At 35.3% G+C, this 24454-nt stretch overlaps 2 protein-coding genes across 4 annotated transcripts in view; both read left to right on the forward strand.

Annotated features, from left to right (window-relative positions):
• Positions 1-1863: 1863 nt before the first annotated feature.
• Positions 1864-20417, forward strand: LOC142349348 (uncharacterized). The gene is made up of 4 exons (XM_075400831.1): positions 1864-2251; positions 2571-2765; positions 14201-14367; positions 19635-20417. Exons 1-4 carry the CDS (start codon positions 1910-1912, stop codon positions 20161-20163), a joined length of 1233 nt encoding a protein of 410 aa, XP_075256946.1. The 5' UTR covers positions 1864-1909; the 3' UTR covers positions 20164-20417.
• Positions 20418-20473: 56 nt separating this feature from the next.
• LOC142349347 (centrosomal protein of 104 kDa-like) overlaps positions 20474-24454 on the forward strand; it is a 92399-nt gene continuing 88418 nt past the window's right edge. For all 3 annotated transcript variants that reach the window (XM_075400827.1, XM_075400828.1, XM_075400829.1), the window contains exons 1-2: positions 20474-20773; positions 21164-21255. In XM_075400827.1, the coding sequence (XP_075256942.1) occupies positions 20661-20773; positions 21164-21255 (205 nt within the window). In that variant the 5' untranslated portion in view covers positions 20474-20660. The remainder of the gene's footprint in view (positions 20774-21163; positions 21256-24454) is intronic.

A 24454-nucleotide genomic window follows, 5' to 3' on the forward strand; every position in this document is an offset into this window, starting at 1 on the left:
AACAAAACTGTAAAATAAGAAGTTCTTGGAATATTTTTTATCGGTAAAACCAAAATTTCTGAATTTATGCCTTCTCGTTCGTTTTCCATATTTTATTCAGGATCGTTGAATGTAGTTTTTCGAAATTTTTAGTGACTTTACATTGTTGCGGTAACATTTTGGAATAATTCAATGTTTTTGTTTCGCTAAAACGTTATATTTGAATTGAGCAATTTGAAAACTGTTTAGTGATATTTCAATGTAAACTCATGGCTACAGTACTCATCGCACTTGTTCAGCAATGGCATCTTTTGTGCTCTATGTATTGCTTCGATAATCATTAGTTTTTGTGGCACTTTGCACTGATCTATTATACGCCAATCGAACGCTCGGGATGTGCCACAACTTTTGCTTACTTGCGGACGTACCTGAGTCCTTTTTTGATGTTCTGCCATCCGCGTGATTATAAGCAAAGTTTGCCCGACATAAGTGGAATGGCATCTCGACTAAGGATGTTAACCAGGTTTTTAGTTTCCGTGTTGTGTAGATCATTGTAAGATGCGTTATCTTTTGCATCTTTTAAAGTCTATTGCTCAATTGGCCTCTATAATGTAAGAAAATTGTGGGTGTCCTTCTGCATTAGCACATCGTCTGACTTTCAATACGCTGTTGTTTTCGCGGTCTTTTGAAAGTAACCTAAGATTTTTCCAATTGTCTGATTAGCAATTCCTGACGACCAATTATCTGGATATTGTTTTTTGTCATATATTTTTGTTGATTTTTAGGGCTGCGTCAAAGTAATTCCAGTTGCTTGCAGATCAGAAAAGCGTATAGATAGTAACCTCTACAATGCTCTTCTTTTCCTTGAGGGGAACGCAGTTACGAGGTTTTCGAATTATTCCAGAGTTTGATAGCCTCTGGTACCATTTACAAGGGACTTTTCTTTGTTCATCAACGTAGACTGCCATATCCAGGAAGGCCAGTTCGAGTTTCTTTACATTTTAGTCTCCAAATTTTTTATGCCAATTGTTTTCTAGTTGAAGTAAATTATTGGGGTCGTCTTTTACTGTGCAAATTAAGTCATCTTTACACATCTTTCAAATAGTTTTCGTTTTCTGGTTTGGTTAGCAGCTGGTGAGTTTTCACATTTAAAGCATTTCCAAACAACATCCTCCATTTTTCGTATTGCTCCATATTTTGACCTTTTATGTGATACCAGTTCTCACATTTTTCACACTCGACGGCCTTGCTATTCCAAACCACTTTTTTTGGCAGATGGTACATTTTTGTTTAGAGCTTTTTGTGTCTCCCAAGCTCATCTCATCCTCGGCACAAAGTTTTTCTTCAAAAATGTTCATCCAAATATTGGCCAAGATAACTGCCAGGGAAGTCCCCATTGCCAAACAATCTTTTTAACAGTACCAGTTACCATTAATTTTAAAGTAGACTTTCGTGACTGCTAGTTTGATTAGGAGCTTAAGTGTCGATCTTTCAATATCGGGAGGGGTGTCACTGGTGTAAAGACGTTGTAGTGCATTTTCGATGGCTTCCGAGACCTGGTCATTGGTGTATAAACTTTTTACATCTAAAGCTAAATCGAATCACTTCTTTGCAATATAAGAAATTGAAAGCTTTCCTTGCAGAGAAAGGTACCGTAAAAAGGTGAAAGCTTTCCTTGACGATACTTGAAAAAAAAATGTTTCCATGGATTCATTAATATTTAGTATAAATTCAAATAAAAGGTCTTCAAGTCAAATATGAAATCATATGGTTTGGTCTAATTTGTTGTGTTGTTCTAGTTGGTTTTTCAGCGTTTTCAAAGAACGCTCTTTCGAGCGTTCTTTGAAAACGATTAAAAGTGGGTTTAATTAAACATCTCTTTGGATCCATAAAATTGAGGTAAGTTTATTTTTAGTGCAGGCATGACGATATGATGGAAGCGAAAAAGAACAAGAACGGGCGTCTATTTCATCTGGACGTCTTGTTTTTTACCGGCGAGAAATTTAGAGTCGAGAATTGCTGTAGCAAAATGCTAGTTAGTGAGCTCAAAGAGAAGCTCGAACTTATTATGGGGATTCCTGCTCATCTACAGAGGCTGTTTTACTTGGATGCTGCTGATCTGATTGACGGCCAGCCTTTGAAATACGTTGATATCGTCCCAGGAGCACTTTTAAAGGCCACAGTCTGGAATCAATGGCTTAGTTTAGTCGAGGCAGCTGTTGAAGGCGATGTCTTCAAAACGTTGCGACAGGGTGTCACAAAAGATTCGAAGGTACAAAAGAAGGCCATTTATATATTCAGCCAGAACATTTCTACTGTGAACAAAATTTTTGTTATTATAGCCGTGTGTGAATTAACTGTATTTTTTGCTCATCGTTTTGGATAGAGGTGGAACTATCCATTGCAACATCGATACAGGGGTCCGGTTATGTGACCCCCAGATATAGAACACGTGCCGTTACAGTAAATCCATTTGTTTAAATAGCACAATGCGCCCGTTAAGCGTAAAAGAAATCAGATTATTAAGATTCGTTTATAGAAAAAAATTGAAATTGTATAACGGAATATATTTGTATATTGAAATATTGTAGTACAACGACGCCAACAGTGAAAATATGCTCTCTCGAGTTAGGCAAAACTGGCTTCAAGAACGAGCGGGCGTTGCGCTTTACATAGCAAGTCACAGAGGACACAACCAGCTTGTGAATAGGCTGTTGCTGTCTGGTTCTAACGTATCTGCCCAAACTCCTGTTGGCCGAACTCCACTACATGTCAGTGGCTCTCAGGTGCGTAAAATTTTTCCAGCTTTTGTTAATCGTTTGAATGATGCCATAATGGAGATGCTTGATGCACTTTGTAAAAACTGACCAAACTATTTCCCCCTCATTATTGGTCAACCGAAAAATCTTTGGAAGTTCAATGAATTGTGAACTTTGTTGATTGTATTTCAATTGAATGAGCTCTTTGAAAAAATTGGACAAAAAATTGCGTTTCAAAATTTGTGATCTTTGTGAGCTTATTATGGCTTTTTAAATATTTTGAGCAATTATATGGTCCCAATGGCATGAAACAAAGTTTTCGTTTTTTTATGTGTACTCGTGCTATGTGAAAAAGTGGTTCTTTTCCTGATTTTTTACGTTAAGTTTCTTTTGGCCAATTTTTCGTTATTTGTTTAACATTTTCAATTTATCTGCTGGACAATGAAGCGAGAAGAGAGTGGTCTTTTTGTTCGTACCGTTGTTTTTAAGTGATTGAGAATTCAGGTGTGAATTAAATTTTCTTAAGCATGCCAAGTTTTTTTGCTCACGGGAGTGTGGTTTTCTAAAGCAATCTTTGTAGCAATTATATTAGTCCCGTTGGTCTTTTTTATATGACTTTTCGCTTGATCGATTTTTTGTCTGATTCATTTGAATTTTTGTCCTCAAAAACGGGATAAATAGGTTGCCCCCAGTGGGCATTAAGTTCTCTTAGAGCCTTTCAGCTCTTTTTCAGCTCAATCTGTTTTGGAGACTTTTTCACCCCCCCCCCCCCACCCCATTTCAACCCCTGTACATTGTTCAGGCCGTAAAGGCCCTGTGCAGCCAAAGACCCCCCACCCTTCAGTTAGGCTACTTCTAGCCTCAATAAACCGTGGCTAGCTTTTGACGAAGCCAACCGATCATTTGAGAGCAATTCGCCCGACGTTAGTGGGTTTTGTTTGAGGTTTATGATATTATTAAAACCCGCCGTCAGCCTCAAATGGATTTTATTTAGACGTTCTCCTTTTTTTTAATTCGATTTACCTTTTGATCACGTTTTTCGGTTTACCTAAGTCACGATTTTCACGTTTGACTTCTTACTTACTTCACTCACTGTTTCAATTGAATGGATTTCAATTTCTTTCATGCATTGAATTACTCAATATAGTTAATACGGTCAAAATCAATAGAGCAAAATCAAAAGAGACGGGATAAACCGATAGAGCCCTGTCATTAAGTCATTGAGAATTAGGTTATCGAAGTTCATTAGAAAACTGTTTGCTAGCTGATATCGGTTTATTAGCTTTCAGTTTAGAGGCTGCGTTAAGTATGGTTTTATAATCCACACTGAAACTGCACGCCAAATTAGAACACTCTAACGTTCTAACGTATCTGCCCAAACTCCTGTTGGCCGAACTCCACTACATGTCAGTGGCTCTCAGGTGCGTAAAATTTTTCCAGATTTTGTTAATCGTTTGAATGATGCCATAATGGAGATGCTTGATGCACTTTGTAAAAACTGACCAAACTATTTCCCCCTCATTATTGGTCAACCGAAAAATCTTTGGAAGTTCAATGAATTGTGAACTTTGTTGATTGTATTTCAATTGAATGAGCTCTTTGAAAAATGTCTTAGGATAGCTATTCTTTTTTTTACAGCCGCAAAGCAATAGCTGAGGCTATTTCGGACTTTGCGGTTTTACATTTCGAAGAGGAGGGAGTATTGGTTTTCATGTTTTTTTACGACCCGAGGAGGCGTTTTGGTCTTCTGTTTTTTTCTTAATAAGTGACTGGGGAAGAAAACAGGAAGTTCAGTGAATGAATTAAGTTTTAAAATCTAGTTTTGGTGAACAATTTCGAAGGACGGAGAGAAAAGATAACGTTTTTTTGTTATACCTTTTTGAAACAGCGTGAATTGTAGCTGTTAAAACATTTTCGCCAAGCGCAGAGCGATCTTTTTGTTCACATGCTTTCTAAAGCTGAATTATTTTAGTGTGATTTTTTTTGTGTTCCAAAGGAGGACTTGATGGCGTTGTAGAGCTTTCTGGTAATTGATGTGGTTTTACGCTAATTTGGAAGCTTTTTGAACGTTTTGCGGATTTGTACGCTATTTTAGCCATATTTTTCCTATTGATTTGTTTATTGCGTTTATTGTTAACTGACATGAAGTCCAAGACATTTTTTATTACGTACTTAATGAAGTTTGATTGGTGTAAAGCAGTTCTGTTCTATAAAACTGGACAAAGAATTGCGTTTCAAAATTTGTGATCTTTGTGAGCTTATTATGGCTTTTTAAATATTTTGAGCAATTATATGGTCCCAATGGCATGAAACAAAGTTTTCTTTTTTTATGTGTACTCGTGCTATGTGAAAAAGTGGTTCTTTTCCTGATTTTTTACGTTAAGTTTCTCTTGGCCAATTTTTCGTTATTTGTTTAACATTTTCAATTTATCTGCTGGACAATGAAGCGAGAAGAGAGTGGTCTTTTTGTTCGTACCGTTGTTTTTAAGTGATTGAGAATTCAGGTTTGAATTAAATTTTCTTAAGCATGCCAAGTTTTTTTTGCTCACGGGAGTGTGGTTTTCTAAAGCAATCTTTGTAGCAATTATATTAGTCCCGTTGGTCTTTTTTATATGACTTTTCGCTTGATCGATTTTTTGTCTGATTCATTTGAATTTTCGTCCTCAAAAACGGGATAAATAGGTTGCCCCCAGTGGGCATTAAGTTCTCTTAGAGCCTTTCAGCTCTTTTTCAGCTCAATCTGTTTTAGAGAATTTTTCACCCCCCCCCCCACCACATTTCAACCCCTGTACATTGTTCAGGCCGTAAAGGCCCTGTGCAGCCAAAGACCCCCCACCCTTCAGTTAGGCTACTTCTAGCCTCAATAAACCGTGGCTAGCTTTTGACGAAGCCAACCAATCATTTGAGAGCAATTCGCCCGACGTTAGTGGGTTTTGTTTGAGGTTTATGATATTATTAAAAGCCGCCGTCAGCCTCTCAAATGGATTTTATTTAGACGTTCTCCTTTTTTTTTAATTCGATTTACCTTTGATCACGTTTTTCGGTTTACCTAAGTCACGATTTTCACGTTTGACTTCTTACTTACTTCACTCACTGTTTCAATTGAATGGATTTCAATTTCTTTCATGCATATAGTTAATATAGTTAATACGGTCAAAATCAATAGAGCAAAATCAAAAGAGACGGGATAAACCGATAGAGCCCTGTCATTAAGTCATTGAGAATTAGGTTATCGAAGTTCATTAGAAGAGTGTTTGCTAGCTGATATCGGTTTATTAGCTTTCAGTTTAGAGGCTGCGTTAAGTATGGTTTTATAATCCACACTGAAACTGCACGCCAAATTAGAACACTCTTTGAGACGGGAAAACAGAAAAAAATTCGGTCAATTATCTCTTTTTTCTTTTTCTGCTGCTATCCCGATGTGCATCAAACGGGTAAATGGTGGCTATTTTCCGGCAATCTGCCGGCTATGTTTCTATTGTTGTTCCAAGATTTGAATTCTCAAATTTGGTGAAAGAAAATTTTCTTGGCGTTGTGTGCCCTTCTAATGTAAGAAATTCATTAGTTTCAGTTGTTTGGGTTCAAAGTTTGTTAAGAGGATATTTTCAGTTAAAGTAGTTGCTAGTTTTTTGAGGACATTGTTTTGTTTTCTTTCAGTCAGGAGTTCTTCAGGCGATGTCTTTACCGGAATCACTAATTGTTCAGTCGGCGTTTTGCCTAAGCGAAACTGATTAAAATTGCCGTGTGAGCCTTTTTATAAGCGAGAGAGATTTTCTGTTCATGCATTGTGTTGAGTGAATAAAATTTTGACTTTAAAAAGTTGTTTTGTGAGAATAGCACATATAGATAACCGTTTTCAGCCGTTCTGTTGTCCATTAGGCTCTTTGTTTTTGTAGTTTAGATTTTTTTGTTGAAATGTTTTTCGATCAACGCTGCATCAATATGTAACCCTCTGGAATTGATTGGTGGTTTCTTGTCCAATTTGAGTTCAGCCCTTTCAACCATACCCCCTCACCTCTTGTTCGCATTGTTTGACCCCCTCCCCGCAACGCACCCCACTCCGCTCTTTTCCGCTCTCCCTCCTTATGCTGGCATACCTAAGCCCTAGCTGGTTAGTACCGAAGCCGACGTTAGCGCAATTTTTGAGCAATTCCCCCGACGTAAGCCAGTTATGTTTTAGATTTCATTTTTTTTGGCTTTGAGTGTTTGAAGTTTGATGAAAATTTGTATCATAACCGCAAGTTTGAAATTATTTGATGTTTTTTGGCAAAAGTTTTTTTAATGTTTCCGATCTTTTGAATTGTATTTTCATGTTTTTTTTATGTCAGGAAAACAACTTTATTTTTACTGAGCCTCCAATACTAAATACTGAAAATTTTTGTAATAAAATTTTTTTGTAGTATGATTTTCAACTTTCAAAATTATAAGAGGCCATGTTCTTATTATTTTTACTGTCTATAAGTAACGGCCACATTCTACCATTTGTCTACTTCTTGTTTGTCACAAATATGCTGAGTTGGTACCAAAGCATTTGTTGCTCTGCATTCATGAGTTGTTAAAAAATTAAGATTTTACCTTTTTAAATTTTTTTATGCTATCGATTTCATATATCATAGTACAGCTTCCAGAGAATTTGTTGCAGATTTGTCCTGATATTTTTACGATAATTATGACCACAGTGTTTAATTTTTTTCTGCAAAATTTCTCAGGACTACGTTAATAAACGTTTTTTTTTGCATGGGTTTTTCCTTGTGTTCCTGAAACTTCAAACTTTGTAATATTTTGAACTCATTTTAATAAGACGTCTCAAGCAGGAAAGAAGTACTTGCCAAATGTTTCAGAATGCTGTGATGCCGAAACAAAAATGTTGATGTTTTCTTGGCCTAAATTTTCTTTTAGTCTGTTTCTAAGAATGACATTTGCCTTATGCTTGTCTTTTGTGTCGCAGAGAGATAATTTTTTTGAGACCATTTTTTTCGTGGCAATCTTTAGATCGGTCATTTTTTGAGGTTGTCAGTCTTTCTTTACCTTCAAAATTTTGGCTGTTTTTAAACGTTATCATAAATAATTTTAATATTACAAACAAATTTTTGCGGTTTTAAGATATAGCTGTCAAAACTTGGTCTTCAGATTTATGTTAATGGGGTTTTTTGTGGTTTCTCATTATTGTTTTAATGTTTGCTTGCTTCCATAATGACAATGCTAAAATTTTTCTTCCGAAATCGGCTTTAATTTTTACCCAATGTTTTAGTTAATAATTGTATAATATAATAATTTATTTTGATATATTTACATAAAATAAATAATAATTGTATAATTGGAGAAATTTTCGGACAAGAAAGCATTTCTTTTAGGATGATCCGTCGCTTTGAGTTGCTTCCGAAAATCTATGTTTACAATTTAGTCGTATATTTTTTATGCGGTTACGAATTTTTGTTGTTCATTCATTCATGCATTTACGACTTATTTCCGTACGGGAACTCAGTTTCACTCTTTTTAGAATAATTTCTTTGTTCATTTTCGTGATTAAGATTTTGGTATCATGTAACTTTCAAAAATGACTTTCCTGACTATCAAAATGACTTCATTTTAATTCAAGGAGAGAATGTTAAAAGCGTGTAACGCTCTAAATGAAAGTTTTTGAGAGCAGCTTATGGAAGCTTATAAGTTATACATATTTTTAATCAAAATATATCAGAAATAAGAAGAGAAATTTTCTTTTTTCGTTAGTTCAATCTTTTTGAGACTGCAGACCTACGAAGCTATTGCGGCTGTTTTTTAGATCTGAGGTATTTTAATGACATCAAGCTAGTCCCTCGGCAGAAGGCTGGCTTGTGTGAATTATTATTAGTGTTGTGGCTTTTACAAAAGTGTGGAACGTAGGTTGCTATGAGTTTGTCATTTTTCCTTTAAATTGTAAAAACGTTCAATTTTGGGTTCGAAATGCTGGCTTTTGGATAAATTGCTTTGAACAATGGTACCAACAATAGGTTTCCCGAGGTTAAGAACTGAGCTGCCAAGATCAAGATGCATTGTGGGTGCTTCATGTGACCTTTTTGAGATAAAAATTCATAGCAATTCTCTTAGCTCTATCGATGCACAGAATGGAGAGCGAGTTCAAATCAATTGTGGTCACCTCTTTTTGCATTAAAAAGGACTTCAATTAATTGGTTGCAAAGAGATAAAAGCTGGAATCAATGACAGTATTTAGAAGATCATGCTCAAAGCAGGAACCCAAGGAGGCCTATAATGAATCTCTGACGAGTTCCTGGCTTTACTGAATCAAATCAGAACAAGAATGCTGTGCTCTGAGTAATTGCTCTCAAATTAGGTTTGTTGCAATTTTACTTGTCCTGTAGGTTATTTTTAATAGCTGCAAACCGATAGCGGGGGCTCTCATTGGCCTTCTCTTGGTTGTTTTTACAATTAACAGAATTCGAATTATTGGGGCGCTGTTTTTGTTAACATCTGTTCACACATTTTCATGATTTTGAAGACAAATCGAAATGATGATTTTGGTCACAGGAAGTGGAGCGAAAAAGCAGGTGGCTTAGTGGTGTGGAATGTTTTTGCTCTTATTTCAAGTAGAGTGAAAAAACGGTGTTTGAACAAAAAACTGACATTGAAGCGGCATTTTGACATTGATTTTAACTGTTTTCGATTTTTTGTGGATTTGATTTTCTAAACGGTTTTTCTAATCCATTCCTACTCCATTTTTACACATTTGCATGATTTTTGAAGCCAAATTGAAGCGATGATTTTGGCCAATCTAAGTTTTAAGTAGAGACAAAACGGTGTATGGACAAAAATTCATTCGCTTTCTCGCTAGTGGTTTTTTGTGCACATGCGAAATTTTCGCTTTGATTTTTACTGTTTTTTCGATTTTTTTGCATTTTTTTAATTGCTCTCAAACGAAGTTTGTAGCCATTATATTAGTCCTGTCGGTCTTTTTTTCTGCGATTTTTCGCTTGACCAATTTTTCGTCTGACGCTTTTGACTTATCGTCCTCAAAAACGGGATAACAGGTAGCGCACAGCGGGCATTATGTGCTCTTAGAGCCTTTCAGGTCTGTTTCAGCTCAAACTGTCTTGGAGACTTATACTTATACTTATGGTGTGAGGGGCGGTTCTTAGAGGTTGACACCCCCCCCCTTTGTTGACCCCCCACCCCCACTATTGGCTCCACCCCCACCCGCCACCCAGTGCTGCCCCCATCGGCCCCCGGTGCACCCCCCCTCCCCCCCGTGGCTAGCTACTGACCAAGCCAACCGCTCGCCGGTCGTTTGAGAGCAATTCGCCCGACGTTAGTCGGTTATGTTTCTGAATTGTTTTTCCGATCAAGTCATAGTTCATTCTAGGTCGTTTTGTTTAATCAGTGAAAATTCTTTGAATTGTGGGTCAGAACTTGTCCTGCTATGTATTTTGCTTCGCCGACGCTCTTTTTCGTTTTACACTTGTTGACAGAGCAAAGCTGAAAAAGTTGAAATTTTCTGGATGACTTCTTCCTCTCACAAACAGCGTTTGCGTGCGTGACGTCATTGCTCATTCTGTTTAGGCAACGTTTTTAGCTCCTTTGCGTGATTAATTTAATTTGAATTAGTTTAATTTGAATTAGTTCAAGGTCAAAGGAACTGATATGCGTAATAAAGGTCCCCAATGAAAAGGCTTCTGCGCAATGAATTTTAACAAGCTTTATTAAGTTTTCGCTGAATGTTTTTAGATAGCTTTTTGAGCAGCGTTGATAACTTTTTAACTTATATCTGTATCTGTTCCTATATACGGCACGCAAGTCTATTCTTTCGCAGCTATTCCAGCAATCTGCAGGCTAGGTTTGTTCATTAGTTCATGCAATTTCAACTTAATATTGTGCGTGACGTCATTGTTCCTTCTTAGTAGAGCACGCTTTTTGTTCTTTTGCGTAATTTTATGTTTTAGATTCCACCTGTTTTTGGTCACAGGTGACCAATGCTAGAATCTGTGACTCGCAAAAATGACTGATTCCTTCTGAAATTGACTTCTTTTATTACAACGGTATGAGGTTAAATGAGTATGTTTAACTCTAATTGAAGGTTATTTGAGAGCAGCTAAGAGAAGCAGCAATAATCAAAATCATATATCTCAGCATTTCATAAAGATTTTCTTTTTTGGTCTGTTTTTTTGCTATCGTTGTATGACTGCAGATCTACGAAGCTATTGTCGCCATTTTGCAGCAATCTGACAGCTGTTTCTGCGATTTTTTCGAGTGCCGACTTCTTATCTGACCATTTGGCGATGGGATTCAAAGCGCTGAGCAGTTGTCTTAGAGTTCCGAAGCTCCTGAGAAGACAGTCATGATGTGAAGGGCTGTTTACAGCTCGACGCACCCTCCTTACTCCACTCCTACCTCATTCCACTCTAGTTGGGGCTTTAAGTTCTCTTGCAGCGTTGCGGCTTACATGTCTCCTAAATATGCGACTCACCAAAACTGTTTAGGAGACATTTCGTTGTGAGAAGGTTTAAGTTTGACCCCAAGTCAGTAACCACCGCGCCATCTCTTTGAACCCGTATGCTCGACTCCTCCCCCGAGTGTATCAACGTTTTTCTGTATAATTAAATTCGAATCCAATCAAAAATGAAATTCAGAAAGCCTTCATGAAGCTCAATCGAGAGCAAATGTTTGATTTATACCAGCAAGGTTATGAAAAATTACAACAGAAGGAGATGTTTATAGAAGACTACATTACTTTTGTCCACAAAAAATTATCCAGCCCCAGGAGTAATGAAGCAAGCTCTAGCAGCACCACGCAAATACCAATAGAGGAACAAATGGTAAGAACGTTCCCATTAATCGAAATCTTGCTCAAAATCCCTACCCCCTATTAAAATAATCAAACGTTTTCGTCCTCGAAAACAGTATAATAATAAAAATCCCGTGGGCACTAAGTTCTCCTACAGCCTTGCAGCTTACAAGTCTCATAAATATGCGATTCTTTTTTAGCTGAGCCAATTAAATTGCTTTTTAACCAATATTTTAGCTCAAAGAAAAGTTCCTGATGATCTCTCAAAAAATCAATCGTTACCCCAATTTCTCTAAAAGAAAAATCTTTGCTTTAGAATTACAGACCAACCTCGATCACAAGCTCACTTGGAAAGTCTTTGAGCATTTGCTTTGTGAGCAAACCTAGGAGTATCTTGAAAAGTTTGCTTTGCTTTCTCATACTCAGTAACATGGTCACGACGAATGATGCGCTCATTTACTGTACTGAAACTATAAAGTATCAAATAAATCAGAATTAATTTATCACTGCAGCTTCATTAGATCTATCTAAAGCCCGTGATTTGATAAATCAAGATCTTTCTCCACAAGCTGCATGGTTTTGAGATTTTCTCAAAAAGCAATAAAACTAATCAATAGCTATCTATTACACAGGCTACAAAAACCAATAGTGAATAAATTTGAATATGATTGGACTTGATCTGGCTTGAACTATAGCAAGGTGTCCCAAGGGGGGTAGTTTTGGGTCCCCTTCTTTTTAACCTTTTTTATATTAATGACTTGAACCAACAATTACCTTCTAATGCAAAAATAATTCAAAACACCGATAAATTATTACATAAAATGCTGACCTAAATTTAGCAACACGAAATCTTGAACAAACCTTAAAAGAGATATCTGAAAGTAATTAAAAGCACCGTCTAATGCTTAATCATTCCCAGACTGAATTTTTTACGTTCTCAAAAAGATAGAAACTAGAAGAGATCAAAAGAAATACTTTGTTGATTGGTTATCACAAAATAGCAAATGTCAATTGCCTAAAATTCTTTGGTATCTATCTTGATTGCACTTTAAGTTATCAAGAAGAATTGAAACACATATGCAAAATGGCGGCAGGAATAAAAAACTTAAAACGTATTTCTTGCACGTCCCCTGAGCAGACAAGTCTACTACTTCTGGATGCCTTAGTGATAGGTGATTTACACTTCTAAGTTCTTTTACTAGACAGTTCGAAAAATATCTGCTTCATTACTTTGGAGAAACAATCAAGCTGGGTTGTGCTGCAATCGCAAAAAATACATTTTTGGTCTCTAACTAAGTTATCAAAATCGCCCGATAAAGTTTTTCTTGGAATACAAAGTACTAAAGTATTCTTTGAAATTTACCAGAAATCAGATTCCAGTTTTGAAAAACTACACTTAACATCAAATCTGCGCTACAGCCAGCGAACCGAAAAATACTGCTTCAATCACAAAATAAACTCATTTGCACTAGAAAACTATCCTGAATATCGACTCAATACTTTTTAATAAACTTCTTTCTGTAGGCTTAATTGAAACATTATTAAAATGGATGCAAGACCATTAGTTCTAGTTCTTTCATTTATTTAAACAAAAGTGAAATAATGGGTTTTACGGCAAGGCATCATGGAAATGTTTTAAATTCTCATAGTACCACTGTCACTTTTTATTTAATTATACCTTCCCTGTGCTGGCCTACACTGCCTATTAAAGTTGTTCGTTAATAATTTAATAGGAATTCAATGTGTTTTTTAGACAGCTTCTGAAGAATTAAATCGCAAATCATATCAAAAAGTTAGAAAAATGGTACTTGAACACAAACAGTTTTGAGGAATTTTACAGACATGAGATTATTCAGGTAGAGCCTTGGTATTTTGAGCCTTGTTTATTCAAGGTATCGAGAACTTGGATAATACAAATCGATAAAACTGTAATTTTTCCGTAATTTTTAAAGCAGTAACGTGAGATTTTGACTTACCGTTGTGAATTAACCGTCCATTCAGGAGGAAACTTTTAACATTGTGTAATAGATTGGATAAAATTGAAGATAGTTGTTGCTAGCCTGAAGCCACATTTTTAGTGCAGACATCTTTAAGTCTGTTTGTGCCACATTTTTTTCTGAATTTAATGATAAAGTTCATAGTTATGGTTTTTGAGATCTCCAAAACGTCAAGGAAATTGCATAGGATCGTGTTTTTTGTTGAGGATTTTTGCGTAGACTTCAATGTTATTGAAGATCTTGAAGAATTTATGGCAGAGCTAAGTTTTCTCCATGTTCGGTTACGTTTCTTCTGTTTAGAATAAGTTTGTTTGTACCGATGTCAAATATCTAGTCAAATACTCGCATATGATACAGTTGACCTTGCAGCACAGTGTTCGGAAAGGTTTGACTAGCATTGGTTTTGTCTGTCATAATCACACCCACAGGAGCTGAATTTTTCCTTTTGTTAATGTATTAGTATCAGCTAGACTCAATTTCTATGGACGAATGGCCAGAATGCTTGAGAGAAGGCGTCGGTCAATATTAATGAATTACACACTTTTCATACGTGCTAAAAAGTTCGACCACGTGGTGTTAATAGGCGCCATCTGAGTTGAATAAAGAGTATTTGCAAATCAAAAGATTAATTTACTTTTTCGCCCCATTGTGTTGTTCTGAAGAGTTCTTCCGGATATGTCATTTGATAGGGTCATGTGAAAAGTTTGCTGACGCTGCTTCAATTTGGTGCTCCTACCACTGTGTGTGATCGGAATGGAGAGACGGCACTCTCACTGGCAGCGTCCATGGGAGAAAGGCTGTGTGAGAGGTACCTGTTCATGCATCAGTGGCAGCAAAGGGCCAATAGCAGCACAAAGTAAGTTATATCCAACCTACAAGTAAGGACAAAATTTGTTACGTTACTAGGGAGCGCATAATTTAATCAAATTATGCAAAAGAAGAGACGTTCGAGTTTTTGCGCATCAGTGAATGTTCCAAAATGCATTTCGGATCTATTCTGTTCCAGCTTAGTGGGAATATATTTTTTATGACCCCCAGGCGCACGTGCCTTATTTTTACATAGTAACGTGCTATGCATCAACACATAATTTGTAATGGGGCCATGAAAAATACTGGGGGGCCGAAACAGAATAGATCCAAAAGTAGTATCAGAACGTTTTTCTTCACTGTATAATACTCAGCTGACAACTGTAGAACCCTGAATTTGATAAATTTTAAAATGAAAAGAGAAATCGAGGCTTTTTATTTATTTTGCATGAGAAAACGGGTTTTCAGACAAACTTCTTTCAACAAGAGTTAAGTTCGAGAAAACATGAGATTTCAAGTTTTGAATTTTGAAAACGTTTGGAAACGTTTTAAATTTGCATGCTTTTCCACTATCGAAAGCACTCTTTAAAAGTTAAAAAGAATATCTATATACTTTTGAAAGGCCTAACTGTAAGAAATGCACATCTTCCGTTCTATTTTAGTTTTGTTCCAAAACCTATCTGAAGATCAAGATCAGTTAACCAAATTAAAAATTCATGGCAAATTGAGCTGCCAATATGGTTTAAGATTGTTAACCGTGGGTTAACTTTATATTTAAATAGCGTGAGCCAGAATGTTTTTAATAGCCGCCATCAGCCTCTCAAACGGCTATTTTTTTAGGCACTCTCCTGTTTACAATTCCAAGAATTTGAATTGTAATGGGGAACTGTCTTTTTACGACTCGATGAGTATTGGAAAAGTCCTTTTTTAAATCAGTTTTATTGGAGTGAATTTTGATGCAGGAAATGAAACAAAATGAAGAGTGGAGCGAAAAGAGAGTAGTTTTTTGTTAATATCAATTTTTTCTAGAGAGCGAGAAATTGATTTGTGAAAAAATTCTGTAAGCGAGCAAAATTTTTTGTTCACGTGCGGCATTTTAAAGCAGTTTTTTTCAATTTTTTTTTGGTTGAGAGGTTGGGTTATGATTTTGTTTTAATTTTAGGCTTGCTTTGGTAGTGGTTTGAAGATTTTTGGATATTCATATGAAGTTTATGCTTAATCTGAGGTTTTTCATGTATTTTGCTGATTTTGGGGCTAATTTTTGCGATTTTTTGACGATTGTTTTGTTCTACTGCCTCAAGTGGGAATTTTGAGCAATTTCTAGATAGCAAGTTGTTACAGTTTTGTGGATATGAAGCATTTTTCTTGTTGAGAAATGTTATAGAAAATGGCAAAAAGTTTTTTGCGAGCATTTCGATACCCTATTGGCTGAAGCGAACTTTTGTTTGGATTTATGTGCATTTGTAATATTACAAAATTTATTAACTTTTTCCAGTTTTTTATTGCAAGTTTGTAAGAGCCTTTTTTCATATTTTGGCTTCAAGTATTTTTTTTACAAAAATTGACATAAGCGGTTTTAGTAAGTACTAATTGTTTTGATGAAGAAATTTTGGCAGAGATAGTTATTTCGGGATCTCAATTTATGACAAAATTTGATCATATTTTTTATCAAATTTTAAGATTTGATTTTCTTTTTTTTTATTTTTGTTTTATGGTTTTGTTTCCAGATTATCATAAATTAGTGCAGGCAGGCTTTGTCTGATAAGTAGTTGGATGGCGCTTAAGGGGATTGTCACTTCGAGTTGTTTTCCAGAATTATTCCGGCTATGTTTTTTTAAGATCTGTTCACATATTTCTTGATTTTTGAAGTCAAATTGGAGTAGTGATTTCGGACACGCCGGAACTGGAAGTGGAGCGAAAAAGCGATTGGTTTTTGCGGCGTGAAATTTTTTAGCTCTAATTTTTAAGTAGTGTGAAAAAACGGTGTTTTTTTTGTTCACATGCGGTAATTTCAATTAGATTTTGACTTTTCCGATTCCTTGGATCGGATTTTTTCTAAGTGGTTTTCCCAATCCATTCATAGTTCATTCTAGGCCTAGTTTTTTGTTTGAAATAAATCTGTATTTCTCGCAAGTGGTTTTTTGTTCACATGCGGCATTTTGGCATTGATTTTCTGTTTTTTTTTCTAAAAATTTTTTAACTGATTTTTTAGAAATCTTTTTTCCAATTCACTCATAGTCCGTTCTAGGTCTAGTTTTTGTTTAGTCAATGAAAGTTCTTTGAATTGTACGTCAGGACTTGTCCTGCTATGTTTCTTTATTCGCTTTACCTTTTGACGTTTTTCGTTTTACATAAGTCACGATTTCTCTTTTGACTTCTGAGCAACCTAACACACTGTTTTAACTCAATGGATTTTAATTTCTTTCACGCATTGAATTACGCAAATAGTGAATACGGTCAATGTCAAAAGAGCAAAATCAAAAGAAACGGGATAAACCCGATCGGAATTTTGTCAAATCTTAAAAAAAAAACAAACGGTAAAGGTGGAAGCGTAATGATAAAGACCTTAAAATATTGCAATCTGTTGAAAACATGTGAACTGGAATTTGAATGGCACCAATATAATTTTGTTTTTTAACTGTTCTATTAAGTTAGTAGTCATTTACAAAAACTGCTAACAAAGAACAATTTAATGGCGTCCGAGAACAGCTTCAACAGTCACTTTTCTTTGTGACATCAATATTGATGTATTGAAAGAAAATAAATTGACAAATGATATCGAAAACAATTTTTTTCGAATTTGTTAATCTGGAACCAAGCAGAGATAATGACCGAAGCCGCACTTGTAGCGATCATTTTTTATACCAAAACTTGAAAAATGTAGCTTTCTTTTTCGGGTCGCTTTAATGTTTTGAGTTGCAAAGTTGAATACAAGAACGATCTTGAGGTAGCTCTCGTCCGAAATGCATCCTTGATATTTTATTCAAAATTTTGGCAAAGTCTACTGATAACGAATTGAAATTAGTCAATGCGAAGTCATTTTAAATGTATTTGACGAGAATTTTCTCCTTTTGGGATAGTCGTGCCACTTTTATTAAGCAATCAAAGAAAAGATGTCAAAAGCAATTAAAAATTGTTTGTTATTTACTTAAAAAAGTAGAACCTAGAAAAATCGGATCTGGAAAAACCTGAAAATAAAGATGAAAGCAAACGAAGAACGGGCGTACGGTTTTAATAATCTTGGGGTGCAAGCGTTGATTAAATGTATAAAAATGGTTGGACAAGACCATTACAAGAACAATTTAAAAATTGTAGTAATCAATCGCCGCAACTGTATAAACTAAAAAAGTTGGAAATCAAATTGTTTTTATAATGTGCCGATGCGAAATCAGACATGCAGCCAGAAAGAAGTTTTGTTTACCTTGTGACCGCGAATTTTTTTGATCTTCTTTTCTCTACTGTTCGACATGAAATTTGCATACACCTACTGCTGGACACAAAGTTAAGTTTTCCGAAATCACAACACTCGATCTTTTTACGAAAAAATTAAAGAAATAGAAAACATATTTTCTAATGTTGATAACAGATTGTCAACAGGTGTAGACAATGTATGTAACTTTATAATGAAAGCACCGTCACAAATAAAACCTTTCCTTATCTAACTTTTGTGATAAACGAATCAATCAGAGAATGTGAAAGAAATGAAAGCGAAAGTTCTACAATTTTAAAAGTGACTTTAAAACAGACGAAAATAATTTTTGTTTAATTTCTTTTCTTGCTTGTCGCAAGCTTTAAGCAATGTTGGAGCAAGTTTACTAAAAAGTTGTTTTCAATAGACTTTGAGCTTTTTCATAATAAACAGTTTGGATTTCAAACATTAAACTAATTGTAGAGCTTACAGAAAAATTCAGATTTCACAAAAGCAGAAATGAGACAAATACATTTTTTGACCTCAGGAAGGTATTTGGTACTTTAAATCATATTTTTCTCAACAAAAATTTTAAACACGTTCGATTCTTACTTGATATTTAGGAAACAAACAATAAGTGTGGAGTCGTTATGATACAGTCCTCAAAGTCTTGAAATATGCTGAAAACAATTGAGATGGAATTTGAATAGCACCTATGTATTTTTTTTTTCGATTTTTAACTAAATACAATTTGTCATTTAAAAAAGCTCATTCTTTATGAATGATCTACCACTTTAGCGTAAATCTTCAGAAATATTTTTGTATGCCTGTGATACACACCTTAGGCTACAAACCAACAAGGTGTTGTTTAAGAATTGAAATACCTGATGACCAAATGGCGTGTACAAGTCTAAAATAAACAAATTAGTAATCTATACCGACAAATCTGTCCTTTTTAAGGAACAGTTGAATACACGAAAAGAGAATTCTGATGATGATGGTTTTTCTCTGAATTTTTTAACCACAAAAACAGAGAAAAGTAAGTGTTGGAGTAAATTTGATTTAATGTTCAGCTTTGAATACATTGAAAATGTGAAGCTGAAATTGTCCGAACGATGTGATGTGATCGGATAATTACAACGTTATACTCCAAGATATCAGCTGATCAATTATTACTTCTCTAAGACTGGTCGAAGTTTTCAGTATTGCATTCTTGTACATGGATGTTGCAGCAACACATTGTTCCCTTTTTATAGTTTACCTTTTTCTGTACAGAAAAAATTACTTAATTTGATGCATTTCTTGGAAAAGATAGATAGCAGTGAGGATCGGTTTCTTAAAAACCGTGTACTTTCTATATAATAGTTGCAACTCTACGAGATTTGGAAATTTGTATTTAAGTCAATAAATCAGCTGCGCAGTGAACAGTTTTGCAATAAAGTGTTTGATTTTTAACTCTATTTCATACACTATGCGATCGACAAATTTGTTATTGTGTTCAATGAATTTTTGTTTAAGAAGAAAGTTGAGCGGGTCTCGTTGAGTATAGAGCAACAAGGTTTCACATTTTTTAGAACAACACAACGGTGTAATAAATGCAGACCTTGATCACGCTTCGTCTAATGATTTCTCAAAGTTTTATCTTATTTTAAAAAGCTAGTACTTTCTCCAGAACACTGATTTTGTAAAAACTACTTTTGAACTGCGAGATGCTTTCGACTAATTGTGTTAACTGTGTAACATTAAAGGGCAAAAGGCAGATCTGTGCTGATCTCATAATTTTCAGCTGAATCTTGTGATACTTTCTGATTACAACTGATTAGGAACTTAGTTTTTTTAAACCGTTACGGAGGATCTCAGATTGGATTGAAATTGATGTGCACATTGTATTCCCTCGGTTTTCTTAGATACGTGGATAAACGACCTTTGATGGCACACCAGATGTATGACACGCACTTAAGAACGTGGTACACTGGAACTAAAAGTAGACTGTACACTGCTGAGATCTTGAAACCCAGTGAATTCTCTGGAACCAGGATTAATGCCCCTAAGAGGGTGCCCGTGGTTCCTGCTAGAACTGATGCAGATAAAAGGTCCGCTACAGCTCCAGAGTTTGCGAGCAGAACTCGTGAACGTTCAAGTCGTCACAAAATGTCAATTCCCGGGTCAAAAGAAGGTTACAAGCCAAGCAATGCTTCCAAAGACTCCAAGTTAAAATCTGACCATATGAAATTGCCTCAAACTAATGTGCCTGTCGTAAAGCATGAGCCGTATCTAGAGAAAACGCATTCGCTTAGAGACGATCCATCTACCTATTGGCCACCTGCCAAAACCCTTCTTACAGGCAAACATGGTTTTGCGCCCGGTGACAACTGGATATCTCGTAAACCTGCAAGTATTTTGGAGCAACTGGGGGTTGGAACACTTCAAAGATAATGCGGTTGTATTGAGAATAACAATAACTAGCCGTCTGTCTGCGTCTGCGCTGCTTTCCTTTCAAACTTTGTCAGTTTAAAAAAGGACTAATTATTTCAAACCAAATGATCTATCGTTTCTAATCATATCTGTGTGTTCACATATCAACATAATCTTAGTTTAATTGTTTGTGCCTTTTGCAATGTTTTGTCATCGAGTAGATATTTTTAATTTTGAATTATGAATGCTTTGATCAAATACATCTCGATTTGTGACCGTTTTTCCTTTCACATTTTTAGTTTTCGAGCCCATGGTAAATAGGGAGAGTAAATTATTTAACTTTTATTCCAGATGAGTCAATGACATCCTTCTGATGATAGCTTGACTGCGATTGTTCGAAATGGGATATCCTTGTTTTGCTGTTTTTCATTTTACCACTGATACAAAGTGGTTATGAATTATTCAGTTTCCCAGATCAAACAAGAATCTAATTCATAGGACAGCTGTTCCCACAACAAATGCCGCATAAGATCAAGTTCAAACTAGTGCACGTGTCTGGGCACGATGAAGGAATTAACCCCCTTGAGTTGGAGATACACAACCCCGTCATACAGGGATGGATTTCTGCAAGGTACACTTGGTAAAATATTTTTCGGATATCAGTAATCATGAAGTAAAAATGAAGTTATCATGTAATAGAAGTAATAAAAATAAATTTAAAAATGAAGTATTAAAGGTACGGAGACACAATTTGCACATGAAAGAAGCAATTTATTTTTAAAATGTATTCAATGTCTTCAATAACTGCTAATGTTTAAGAATTTCTTTGCATTAAATATTCTATTGAATTACGCACATAGGTGAGCTTTAAAATGGCTTATGTCAAATGAATATACATTTTTCGGAAGAATTTCTCTTCAATACCGGGACATTGACACAAAAATTTGTCATTGACACAAAAATTTGTCATTGACACAAAAATATAGCTTGCGTTGTTTTTCGCAAAGGTCATTTGTTCCAGGTTCTGTCTGTTCCCTCAAGAATTGGTTTTCAAGTTAGAGAGGAGGACACGAGTTCGCAAATTGCAGATCCTAGCGCACCAATACCTTATTCGTTAGTATAAACGATTTCCACATATTTAACTGAAATTATATATTAACTAATCACGGAATGTGTTATTTAAACTGTTTAGGAAGAAGTAGTGTAAGGCGTGAGATCCTGAATGTACAGCCTTTTGGAATGAAGACGTATAATAATGGTTACATGACAATTTACCCCATGCCATTATACCCAATGCCAAAATACCCAATGCCATTATACCCAATTCACATTGATATTTTCGTTCCATAATCCGAGTACTAACTAGCAGAAAATAGCTCTTACACGTATGATTTAACAAGCGGATAATTTAATTCCATGTTCGGTTGTGATAGTTTCATATCAAGTCCCACGGGCCGCTGAGGCATGGCCATGGCCATTAAACATGTTAAAACATAGGGTAATAACGACTGCTAATTTGTTGTCGGATTATTGAACGAAAGTTCATTGGGTATAATGGCATTGGGTATATTGGCGTTGGGTATAATGGCATTGGGTAAATTGTCCTGACACCATAATAATATATAAATGCTTGACAAATCTGATAAAATTATAATTGTAAAGAACCCCCGGGGTCTTTTAAAATATGTTGCAAATGAAATTGTTAGAATCCTTTACATTGTTATTCAATTATTATCTAGAAAGACAATTCCAAGTGTTTTCAAGAAAGCAAAAAGTACTCCTCTTTTAACAAAATTTTCACTGAAGATCCGCTAACTACAGGCTTTTCTCTTCAACATCAGTATTATCCAAATTTAAAATTTTTAGAAGATCAAGGAAACGGGTTTGCGTACAAAAACATCATATTTACCCAATTTAGTTTCAGCCAAAATGTCCGTCTGTTGATGTGATTAATATCTTCCGTCAGCCTCTCAGCTGCTATTAGTTAGGCGCTCTCCTTTTTACGACGAAGAGGCGTTATTGTTTTCTGTTTTTACGACTCGATGAGGGGTATTGGTGGAGCGTCTTTTTTAATCGTTAACTTTGTTTATTTGAAACAGGAAATGAAATGCGTGAAAACAGTGTTCAGGTTAAATTGCTGAAGAGTTGAGATAAGAGAGAAAGGTTTTTCTCGCTTATTTGAGAGAGCGAGAAAACTATGTGTGAAAAAATTTTTTTCTGAGAGCGAAATTTTCGATCTCACGTGCGGCTTTTTGAAAGCATTTTTTAAAAATTTTAATAGCCGTCCTCATCTCAGCCGGTTAATGTAGCACTCCTAATTTTTTTAAATGGTCGCAAAAAATTTTCGCTCTACCTCATTGTACTGCTTTACTTCAGTTCACAGCTTGTTCAACATTTTGCGTGAAATTTTTTTCACTTTTCTAGACTAGTTTTATATTATTTCTCATTCTGCAAAGGGCTTTTAAGCAGCAGTTGCTCAGCACAGCTTAAAAAACGAAATAAGCAATACAAAGGGATAAACCCATAAAGCACAATTTTAGATGCCGTTACGTGAACTTTGTTCTTATAAGTTTAAGTTACCATCTCTGTTTAATGCTTATTGGTTATTGACACTAGCCTTCTTTATCCTCTCACTAAGAAACAGTATTATGTTCAACTGCGTACAAAAATTTTTGTACAAAAATCATTTTTTTTCCATTTCTGTTCTTCCAATCCCAATCCTGGTTATGAGAATCAACGGCGGTTATTCCGGCAATCTGCCAGGAATGTTTTTAACTCCAACTTTTACACTCAAAGATGTTTTGCTAAATTTCCTAAGTTGGTAAAAGTGCGTTTGGAGGCGTTTTTGACCATATTAAGCCAATGGTCAGCTATTGGTGTCAGTTTTTAGCTATTTTTACAATTTTGCGTTGTTTTTGCTTTTTCAGCAATTTTGTTTTTTTTTATACCATTTGGGGAGTTTCGTGGTTAAAATCAGTTCTTCTAGCGCATGTTGTTTTGTTGAAGAAAATGAGTAAATTTGAGCTATTCTTTGTCAAATTTCGTCTGCTTTCGAAGTTTTTTTTGCCTATTTGTTTCAGTTTTATGGTTCTGGTTGGCCGTTTTTCTTGGTCAATTCTTATTTAGAGAAATTGTGTAGGGTTTATACAATGAGTTGACATTCGGAAGCTAGACAAAGCACGATTACTTTGTCTTTAAATTGATACGAGTTGTTATTTTAATTCATAACTCCTTTGAAACAGTGCGAGAATTGTAGGTTTGAAAAATTTTTGGCTAAGCGAGTGTTTTTGTTCACGTGTCTCTTGCAATCGTTTTTTTGGTTTCAAGTTTTTTATGTTGTCTGAAAGGTGACTGTAGTCTAAATTAATAATATGAAGGAGGCTTTGATAAATTTTTTAGGTTTTTTTGGTAAATAACGGAAAATAAACGCTAATTTGAAGGGTTTTCAACTATTTTGCGGATATTTAGTTTTTGCGGTTTTTTTGGCCCACTGTATTTCTGTATTACCTGTGTTTCTGTATTACCAGGTCTTATTTGGATTTTTGGAGTGCCAACTCGATTTAAGTTTTATCAGATGCTTTTTGCTTTTGTCATTTTGTGTTTTCATTGAAGTTTTTCCGTTATTGTTTTTAAATGTTTTGTGTAATCAACTAGGTGATGCATCAGGTCAGTGAGTATGGTCAGCTCATTTCTGCGAGTCGTTTCCGGATTTCTTCCGGCAGTTTTTTTCAATAATTGAGTGTGGAAAAAGCCGGAGGTTCCGGGAGTTTCGTTGATCAAATTCGAAGAGCGGAGAAACCAGTGGTTATTTTAGTTCATAACTCCTTTGAAACAGTGCGAGAAATGTAGGTTTGAAAAGTTTTGGCTTAGTGAGGGTTTTTTGTTCACGTGTCTCTTGCAGTCGTTTTTTGGTTTCAATTTTTTTATGTTGTCTGTAGACTAAATTAATAATATGAAGGATGCTTGAAGGATGAATAATATGAAGAATTAATAATATGAAGGATGATAAATTCTTTAGGTTTATTTTGGTAAATAACGGAAAATAAACGCTAATTTGAAGGTTAATAAACGTTAATTTTGCGCATATTTAGTCTGTTTTTGTGGGTTTTTTGGCCCACTGTATCCTTTTATTGAACTGAAGCTAATGCCTGTAGGCACTGCTTAGTTACTACAAGTGGATGCAATTTTTTCGGTACAAAACTTTTTTATATATAATTTCACAAAAATTGAGGTTTGGATTGTCTATTGTTCTGTGTTGAGAACATTATTTTTGAGCGCATGAAACAATGTTTTTCGTTTGCATGTGTACTGT

This window comes from Convolutriloba macropyga, chromosome 11 (assembly GCF_964194025.1).
Source record: "Convolutriloba macropyga chromosome 11, txConMacr16.3, whole genome shotgun sequence".
Classification (NCBI taxonomy): Eukaryota; Metazoa; Xenacoelomorpha; order Acoela; family Convolutidae; genus Convolutriloba; species Convolutriloba macropyga.

What these genes read in the sequence shown, in the direction of transcription:
- LOC142349348 (XM_075400831.1), top strand. Translation starts at nt 1,910, where the DNA reads ATGATGGAAGCGAAAAAGAACAAGAACGGGCGTCTATTTCATCTGGAC. An exon ending in TACATGTCAGTGGCTCTCAG is followed by an intron (nt 2,766 to 14,200) that starts GTGCGTAAAATT and finishes GTCATTTGATAG; the next exon opens with GGTCATGTGAAAAGTTTGCT. An exon ending in AGGGCCAATAGCAGCACAAA is followed by an intron (nt 14,368 to 19,634) that starts GTAAGTTATATC and finishes CGGTTTTCTTAG; the next exon opens with ATACGTGGATAAACGACCTT.